Genomic DNA, 10,402 nt, shown 5'->3' with positions numbered 1-10,402 from the left:
TAGGGAAAGGGAGGTGAATGGGCCCTACAGCTAAGCGGCCACGGTCCCCCACAGCATACAGACACCTGCTGACATTCCTCCACTTGGAGAGGAGGTTCCTTCTGTGTACCACCTGGGTTACAATTATAATTAGAATCAAAAGAAATATTAAATTTACTCATATAGTCCATCTCCAATTAGATTATCTCATTAAGTGAATCCACTAAGAATTCATTATAATCTAATTGGCCAATATAATGTTTAGAATTTTAAAAATCTTAAAATAAACGGTTAGCTAATGTCTGAATTCATTCATGTCATTGGAACAATAATTTTAAAAATTACAACTGTTGATATTTTTCAAGGAAAATCCCAATTTGGTAGCCTTCTATATGCTGGAAAAGACAGATAACAACTGCCTTTTTTGGAGAGAAAAGAAATAGGGGAATGGGCTGGAGAGCTTTTGTTGTCACTTTTTTTTGTCATCAAAGATGCAGGATCAGATTCCAGCAACAACAAGCACATACAGAAGAGGATGAAAAAGAACACCACAGCTAAAAATGATGCAGCTTCTGTTTCAAGGACGGATTTATAATCTCACAGATAGAGAATGATAGGCACAGGACAGTTTTATCTGTCCCTGTGAGGTCTATTAAATTGGTACCAGCATTCATCTGTCTAACTTTAGCCGTCCTTTTGCTTACAGGCTCACAACGACTTTTTTTCATAGGTATGATGCAATCTTGCCAAACTCTCATTATAAAGAAAGCAAAAGGTGAAGGACAATATGCAAATATCATATTCTATGTGTTGTTCAAGACTTATTCCAAAGACTGTCATCTATGTCACTTTCTCTGGCTTGATCTAGTTAGGAACCAAGAAAATGAAGGCCCAACAATGTCATGCCGCATCCCAGGAAAAGGAGTCACAATGCTAAAGTTAATTTTTTTGAGCGCACACAATTTTCCAACTTGTCGGTGTCAAACTGAGGATCCCCAAAAATGGTCAGGCCTCATTATTTTTGTCCACCATTAAAGCCAAATTTCTGGCGCACCAATTTTGGTCTGCTGATTCTGATCCCACACATCTCTTGTTTACTGCACAAAACTTAGCGTGGTCCTTGAATTGCTTTAGTAGTCCTTTTTGTTATGACTCATACAGTTTTTCTTTCTGTAGCATGTGCTGACTTTTTTTAAGAATATTAACTTAAAAATTGTTTAAGTTAAAAACTTAAATTCATATTTGGATACCTAATTACCCTATTTTCCTGAATCCAAGCCAAGGTTTTTCTCCCCATTCAGCACAAAAAAAAGAAACCTCATCTTAGATTTAAGTACCAGTGGGGGCAGGCAGTTGCTGTGGCTCTGGCTCCAACTCCATCCTTGACCTGGGGGTGACTGTGCAGTGCTGGGAGGAGGAGAGGCACGTGCAGGGGAGGATCACAGGTTGTGCAGCACTGGAGGAGTGCAAGGAGACTGCCATGCCAAGGAGCGGTGAGCGTGAGGGAGATTGTGGGGAGACTGAGCAATGTGGGGGGCAGGTGCTGTGGCCCTAGTACCAGCCTCAACCTCTGGCTGAGGCTGCTGCCTGGACAGGACAAGAGCACACTATTCCATGCTCCATGCTGAAGTGAAGCCAGAGGCACCACACAGGGTAAGTGGTGGGGCAGGGAACAGCAAACAGCAGGGGGAGAAGAAACTGGGTTTGTGGGGGGACAGGTTGCAGGAGAGCAGTTGGTGGGGGGGAAGGCTGGCCTACCCCCTGCCAATGCTTGCCCCCCCTGCCACTGCTTTCCCTGCTGCAGCAGTATGGGAAGGAAGTAAATGTATGGTGACTCTCCAATAATAAATATTGTATTTAACAAATTTATAATGTTCCATGTGTAGAACCTAATTATGGGGGTGTTGCCTTAAATATGAAGTCATCTTGAATTTGCATAACTCCAGTACTTGGCCTTCTTATTAGGATGGTTAAGTGCTCTTCACAGGATGACCATATATCCCTTCTCAAGAGTCCATTAACAGAATTATAAAATTGAGAGATGGGGAAAAGGAACGGAAAGAGAATTTATGTTGAAGGGAAAAATTATAGCTCAAAGCCCATAGAGCAACCAATTAACTCATTATATTGTTGTTTGTAGACATACTTAAGTCTGCACTCACTGTCAGATGTGTATTTTGCTAATTGCTCCAATGCAAGAGCCTCTGCTTCTTGCAGGTCTTGTAGACTTGCCTCCAAACTTTCAAACAAAAACCTTCTTTGCTCAACTAGCTCATTCACTTTGCACTCTACAAAGAGAGGAAGTTTTAATGGGATGGGTCACTAGAAAAATGGTGTATCAGTAATTTATAATGTCCTTTATAACATGAGAGAGATGAGGAACTTAATGAAACAGAAAAAAAAAAACTTTTCAGTTAAGTAAATTTATTCAACAGCTTCAGGAAACTGCCTAGAAACATCCCTTAGATTCCAAAATTAAATAACCTCGGATTCCAAAATTAAATCACCTCGGATCCATGGTTGTGATGGTTGTGGTCCATCACACTAAAAATACTGTAAACATTTTAGCAATGTTCCTACTTTACTTTGAGTTTTAAAAAAGTATCCTACCTCATGTTTTCATCTTTATTTTAGGACAGCACTGTGATAAAATAGGCAAAAAACAAAAGCACGCTACAACATTTTAAAACCCTCACCACACTGAACTTAGACATACTTGTTAACTAAATGACAATACGCATTTTTAAACATACCTGTTTTATTAAAAATACTCCCAGGGCACATCCAGACAAGCATGCACATGCCTCTTGTCACGTCTCAAAGCAGTTTAAGACATGGCAAGAGGCACACTGGGAACAAAAAAAATGTTCCCCATGCTGCATATTTGGGGAACATGCTTCAGTGTGGGCTCAAAATTTAATATCTGGATATCCAGGTATCAAAATAAAACATGGGGAGAAAAAGCAGGACAGGGTATGGTTGCCAACCATACCCTGAGGTAACCCAGGATGCGGTCCTCCAGAGAGATGCTCTTGTTTCTGGCCAGAGTGTCTCTATGGTGCTCCTGCTACCCCAGCACATGGGGCACAAGTCCTTGGCGTGCTGGGACAAACAGAAGCGCGGCAAAGATCGTGACCCACAATCCTTGTAAGTTAGGGACGTGTGAGATTTTATGGGTGTGGGGAATGGCAGGGGGGTGCAGTCTGTGGGTGGGTTTATGGAGGGGCTTAAGCAGGGGCCACTGCATGCCTGCTCCCCACCCCCCTCCACCCCCCCCCACAGCGCCAGTGGCAGCAGCCAGTGCAGCTGTGGCCTGGCTGCAAGCACAGCCGGTGGTGATGCGGCGCTGCGTGACCTGGGCTCTGTACATGCTGAGGGACCCAGCCCAGCCCAGCCCGCTACCACACGGCTTTGGACAGGACCGGGAAAGTCGTGCACTAGCGGGCTAAGCCAGGTCTGCTCAGCATATACAGAGCCTGGGTCACACAGCACTGCATTGCTGCCAGCTGTGCCTGCAGCTGGGTCACAGCTGCACTGGCTGCTGCCACCAGTGCCACTGGGCAGGGGGGCAGGCATGCGGCAGCCCCCACTCGAGCCCCTCCACAAAACACACGGTGGGACCCGACCCAGCCCACTAGCACGGCTTTGCACAGGACCGGGTGGTGTGGCTCCAGAACACGTGGCTCCTTTGCAAAGGTGTGCTAGCTGCATGGCCCGAGCCAGCTTGTACCAGGCATGTTTTCCATGAGGCTCCAGTGGCAATGCATGGCCATGATGCTGTGCCTACAACAGGACATGGCGCATCACTGCCTAAGCCTCATGGAAAATGCACCCTGACAACCCAACCTGGCCCAAGCCACGCAGCTAGCTCACCTTTGCAGAGGAGCCACGCGTCCTGGAGCTGTGCCTCTCAGTCCTGTGCACACCTTCTCCCTGCACACACCGCAGGTCTGGCAGCGCTGCTGCTGGAAGTAGGATCCAATCCAGCCCGACACCAAGTCCCTGTGAGTGGCGGCAGGTCCCGGGTGACAGCCCAAGCAGCACAGGGCTACCGAGCAGCACAGGCAGCACTGTGTATGAGGTGGCTAGAGCTGCACCACACCACACCATGCCGCTGGGGGGTCTGAATGTACCACAGCTGCTGCAGGGGTAAGCTGTGGGCCCTGTAGGGAGCAAAAGCGAACATCAAAACATTTAGATATTTAGAATTTATTTTATTATGATGATGGAGACCCTGGTAGGCTTCCAAATTGCTTTAGTATTGTAAATATATCAGTTACACATTGCCCAACTGATCGCTCTCTCATATTTTTATATTATATAGTGGTCTTTTGTTTCAATTGTGGAAGAACATGGATTTGGGGGTATTTTAAAGAGTTAATTTGGGATTTTTTTTTAATCAGAGATCTTGTAGTTTTTAAATAGGGAACATCAGAATTCCTGCTAGTGAGGCAAGTGGCAGGACCCAGGCAGAGGTGCCTGTGCAGGGACTGCACCAGGACTACTTGGGGCAAGGAAGACATGCTTTGACAGTTCAAAGCAGGCCACCACACTGAAAACATCTTCTGAGAGATAGATGCCCAGATGGCAGGGTGGCAGCACACATAGCACTAGTGCCGCACAAAGGCCAGCTGTGCAGCCACAGCCCACTGGTAGCTCGCCCAGAGGTGCAGATGCCTCTGCTGCGGCCATGCAGTCCCCATCCGAATCTGGCAGATAGCACGTGGACCCAAGGTGGTGCGTTGCAGGTGTGCAGCAGGTCACAGCCAGGCAGCAGCCCCCACTGCCAGACTGCTGCAGTGGGTAGAGGGTGCAGGGAACTCTCGGTTAGGGCTGCTGCAACAAGCCAAATGGGACAAGGGGCTAGTGTCCCCAGATACCAATTGACCGGGCCACAGAAGCTCCTGAGATCAAGTAGCCCTGAGCTTTTTATACTGCTGGGGCCAGCACAGGACAGGTTTTTATACAGCACAGGACAGGCTCTAGCTCCCCCTGGCTGAAGATCCGGGAGGAGCTGGGCACTTATTTTGCCCCAAGTGGCACAGCTTGCCCCACACCAAGATGCTGGGCACATCCCTGGCTCAAATTTGTGCCGCTCCTATTTGAGCTGCTGCAAACACACATGCCTGCACGTGTGGACGTGCCCCAGGGGCTATCCAAATCACCCAAGGTTATTTTCTGTGAACATACCTTTTCTTTAACTCCTGCTCATTTCCATATAGGGGAAATGACATAAGCGTTGCTTACTAATTTACATGGCACAATGACAGGGAGCATTTTTCTTTTTGATGAACGCATATTCCTGTTAATAAATTAAACACAGCACCTTTTACTCAGAAAAATCTCCTACTAAGAATAGTTCAAAGAATCTCACTAAAAAAACTGCTACTGAGTTTCTTTCATGAACAATAAAAGATCTAGCCTTAACTTGATCTAGGGGTACAGTCACAGAATAGCTAAAGAGCCTTACTACAGATCCAAAAGTATGAGTAAACTTCAAACAGAAGGTTGCCCTTTGCCATCCCAGCTGTAAATGGGCACCTGATCATTTGGGCTGGGGAGTCCAAGTCAGTTAGACATGGTGCAAGTCACATCGTTCCACTGTGTGCTGTTGGCTACACGCATTGGCATGGCTTCAGCACAGTAACCTGATGCGCAGAATAGGCTTGAGTGGTCTATTGACGCTAATTCTACTTACCATTGACACCGCTCAGCTGGCAAGCTGCAAGAGCCTGTGCTTCCTGAAGATCTTTCAGAGTTGATTCAAAACTTGCAAGCAAAAGTCTTCTCTTCTCCGCTAACTCACTCAGTTCTCTCTCTACAAAGGCAGAAATTAATTAAAATAATCATTAAAAATGTTTCATTATAATCAGAATTTCAAATAAATATTACATTTACTTGTATAGTCTGTTTCTAATTAGCTTATCTCATAAAGTGAATCCACTTCCAATTCATTATACTCTAATTAGCTAATACAATATTTAGAACTTTCAAAATCCCCAAACAAACTGTTGGGTTACATGTCAGTTCATTCACATAATCTGCAACAATCATTAAATACTATTAAAAACAAAAACCATCCCAACCAAGTGTTGTTCCAACCTGCTCTTGAAAATTTCCAAGAACGGAGATTCCACAATTTCTATAGGTAACCTGTACCAATGCTTGACCACCCTCATAGTCAGAAAGTTCTATCTAATCTCCAGCCTGAATTTCTTTTGCTGTAGTTTGAGGCTATTGTTTCTAGTGCTGACTCCTCCAGCCACAAAGAATAGTCTATCTCCATCTTCTCTATAATTGCCCTTCAGCATCCGGCCGTGGCCTCAGCTTGACCAGCACAGCTGCTCTTCCAGTCAGCCACCCTGCAGCTGACCACCTAGACTAACTGGACAATGAGCCATTGATGACTATTCATTGAGTGGGAAGATCCAAGCAGTTACATATCCACTTTACAGTACTTTCATCTAGTTAGTATTTTCTTTGTTAATGAGACGGTCACTAGTGTTTCCCCTTGCTAAGTTTTTATCTAGGTCCCCTGCTTCTTACCTTACCTCTGATCTTTTATCTCCATCCCCTGATGAATCCAGTTTAAAGGCTTCTTCACTAGGTTAGTATGCCTGCACATGAAGATACTCTGCCCTCTCTTTATCAGATGGATCCCATCTCTTCCCAGTTCCCTTCCTGGAACACTACCCCATGATCAAAAAGCCAAATCCTACTGGTGACACCATCTATGCAGCACAAGCAGATCTCCAGGATACATCTGCTCTTACCTGGGCCTTTCTTTACCTTTGACTGGAAGAAATGATAAGAAAACCATCTGGACCTCCATTCCCTTCACCCTTATACCCAGAGCCATATAGTCACTTCTGATTTACTCAACATCACCTCTGGAAGTATCATTAGTGCCCACATGCATAAGCAACATGGAATAGTAGTCAAAGGCCTGGATGGGTCTTGACAACCTTTCTGTGACATCTTGGACATAGACTCCTGGCAGGATATAGACCTCCTGAGCCAGCAGGTCATGTATACATAAAAAAGGCTCAATACCAGGAAACTAAGATAGTCAGATGGTACCATAAAAGGAAAAGTTGGAGATAATGGTACAAGTCAATAGTACTCCCAAAACTGCATGAAGTCCCCAGAGTGGCTTCTGGAGAAGAAAGTCTCAAGGATGGGAAAAGAGTCAGAGACCAGAACTGGAGGACATAGGATATATCCATAGGGCAAAAGAATGTGCCATACTGAGGCAAAAAGCAGATGCTGGCTTATGAACCAGTACACATGCCAGTAAGTTCTATTGAGAAGTATAAAGACAAATTGATATTGAAAGCTTTAAGTATCTGGGAGAGTTTGCTCATAAGAATCTTCACCAATGCAAAGGCATGCAAGAGCCTACCTATAATAAATATCCATGGGAGGCAATTCAAGACTGGTGATTGCATTCTGGGGTTACTAACAGATGCAGTCTCTAAAATCTTCACTAAATGGCCAAGCCAGTACCAGTGGTTTGGCTAGGCAGACCACTGCGCTATAGTATTTACCAACTGGTTTTAGAAAAGAAAAGCAAGTGCACCACATGAATTGGCTGAAGTCTGAGAAAGCTCAGGAATGCCTCCTTGTGGTGTGTACCATGTACTTGGGATGTACTGGAAAACCCGTGTTACCACAAAAGACAGTTAATTGCAGAGACAGCAGGAAAGTCTTTAGAGTGCTCCCATGCAAGAACTTACAGTTCTCTTAGGTTAGACAGATTTCACTCATCTCAGGTATATGGATTGTCTTCCATATATGGAAAATGGTAGTTCCATTGAATATCAGAGCAAAGATTTAAAAAGTTCCATACGTTTGAAAAAACTAATTTACATTTTGATCCAAAAGTTCAGTTCACAGAAGCATAAGGAATCACCACTGAATTCACCATGTTTGCTGACTCTGCACTCACCATTGGCTATGATTTTGCCTACTTTGCTTGCTGCAAGAACCTTTTCTTGCTGAAGGTGTTGTAGATTTGCTTTCAAACTCATTGCCGAATTCCTTCTTTGCTTACTTAGAGTATCTATTTTACTCTCTACAGAAAGAGGAAATATGTAGTGTGTCAATGGGAAAAATATTTTATAGATGTTCTTTTTAAAGAATAAAGTATTTAAGAAAAGTGACTAGATAAAAGAACAGAGTATATTTTATAATTATCAAAACAAAATTGAAAAATAAAGTCTTTCTCCTGGTCATATTTTCAGCTTTATGTTCTAATAGCAGGATGCTAAAGTAGATAATGAGCAAAAGTAAACTAGTACAACATATTGTGACTGAATAATTCTGAACCTAGTAATACCTATTAACTATATGATGTTATGCATTTATAACAAATTTCTTCACCTTCAGGTATATAGACTAGCAATCAGCATAGGTAGGAAATCACTTCTGCAGTTGGAGAATAGTGATTTTTTTAGTGATGAGAATGAAAAATAAAAGAGGTATGTAATCTAGCAAAGCAGATGCAGATGCGGACCCTAAAGAGGGGTGTTTTCAGAAAATAATTTTGCTGAATCTTTGCGTTACCAATGGCTTATTTTTTATCACTCTTTACTCAGACTAAACTTTTTTTTAATAACTACACAATTGATCTTCACAAATCTACACACAGTTTTATTGTTTCATCCAAGAAAAAAAAAGTAGGGTAAAATCTTAACACAGAAGCAATAGCCCTGACCCCAGGTAGAGGTTGGAACCCAAGCCACAGCAGCCACTTGCCCTCACACCACCCTCATACTCATTTTTAAAACAAGGGGCCTTTCCCTCCATGTTACATGGGAAAAAAGCCTCGTCTTAGAATCAAGTAAGTACTGTAACCAAGTAATGTATTCATTAATTCCAACCTAGATGTTTAATACCAAACAACTGTATGGATCTCTTCTTTGAATGTACAACAAAGGAAAGAAAGATTATTTATATTTTTGAAAAAAAGATATTCATAATATCTGATGATCTGCCTAAGAAGTCATAATTTTGGCTGACTGTACTTGTATGCTATGTTGCCACCCACCATTAAGTCCGTATTTTTCCAGGTGCCCTGTTGCAGGAGTGTGTGCTTGAAGCAGGTCTTGTACATTTGTCTCCAGATTTGCAGCTAAAATTCTTTGATCTGTTAGTTCATCTTCTTTGCTCCCTACAAGGAGATAGTTAGGTGAGTAAATAAAAGTAAGAAGCATTGCATATTTAAACTCTTTATAGATTTCCTCAAGAAATACATTTGTAAAAATCCTTACCACTGAAAAAGTATTACCTTTGCATTTATGAAATAGAGTAACATTTAGTATATAATGGCTGCCAAAAATTGTCTAGAAAGATCATTTATACAAGAGACGTAAAACATACTATATTAGAGAAAGATTTTATTCTCTACGTCACAGTATTTTATCAGGTAAAAAAAAAGTATGTACATTAAAAATTGTTTAAATATAGCTCAATGAATGAATGGACATATTGCCTGTCCACTAAATAATTTTCTTTACTATTGTAATGGCATTCTGTTATGTAATGGCATTCTATCATTGGTTTAGCACAGGGCTGTCCAAGTTCTTAGCAGCTGGGGGCCACACATCACTCAGCAACCCCACCTGTCTCTGCCCTGACCACACGTGCAGCACAGGCAGCCTAGCTCCCCGCACTGTGCATACAGCCTCACCCCACTCCTGGCCTGCTGTGCTATGCAAGTAGTTCGCCCTCTGCTGCCACACACAGTACAAGAAGTCTAGTTCCTTTTCCCCACACATACTCCCAACCCCTTCACCCAACAGATACCCCAGCTCCCTCCCACTCACTGCCCCACCCCCAGGACTAGGAGAAGGAAGTGGAAGCCGGGGAGGGAGGGGTGTGCACAGACCCAGGCTGCTGCTGCATTAGAAGCAAGGGGAGCAGTGGCCAGACAGAAGCCTGCTGGTTGCATGATAACCCCTCATAGGATGCATGCAGGACAGGCCTGCTTTAGCATCCTGAAACCATTCTTTGGCCAAAAAGCTAATTAACTAAAGGATACAAGGCATTCAAAGCAATCCTTTCTCCGGGGAAGCATATACAGCAGCAATTAATCTACCTACTGACATCCTTTGCCAGTGACAGAACAGCATTTCTTTTTAGTAAATGATCATTTCCACAGAAAAGAAAAGAAATGTGCTTTTACCTTCTTTATTTTCATGAGCAAATTCAGAACACACATTAATTTTGGTAAATGAACACTGCATTTCTTATTCAGGAAACATTTCCATGGGGAACGGTTTAATGGCTCATTCAACCATACAAATTTATAGACTGGGCACATTTATATGAGATGTTTACTGCAGGGATCCTGGTTTTCTTTAATAAACAAAAAAATCCCAAATTTTCTAATTACCCCTCCCCCCTGCCTTGAATCCGCATT

General features: G+C 43.2%; 1 protein-coding gene across 1 annotated transcript in view; it reads right to left on the bottom strand.

Annotated features, from left to right (window-relative positions):
* The window catches only part of CCDC7 (coiled-coil domain containing 7), a gene marked incomplete at its 5' end in the record, with an annotated part of 170,022 nt that overhangs the window by 49,462 nt on the left and 110,158 nt on the right, over positions 1-10,402 (bottom strand). Inside the window, 2 exons of the mRNA XM_025208476.1 lie at positions 5,678-5,797; positions 9,029-9,151. Of these exons, the coding sequence (XP_025064261.1) occupies positions 5,678-5,797; positions 9,029-9,151 (243 nt within the window). The remainder of the gene's footprint in view (positions 1-5,677; positions 5,798-9,028; positions 9,152-10,402) is intronic.

The sequence above is a fragment of the Alligator sinensis genome, unplaced genomic scaffold, assembly GCF_000455745.1.
Source record: "Alligator sinensis unplaced genomic scaffold, ASM45574v1 scaffold309_2, whole genome shotgun sequence".
In the NCBI taxonomy this organism is placed as follows: domain Eukaryota; kingdom Metazoa; phylum Chordata; order Crocodylia; family Alligatoridae; genus Alligator; species Alligator sinensis.
This window is presented reverse-complemented; position numbering and strand designations above follow the sequence as displayed.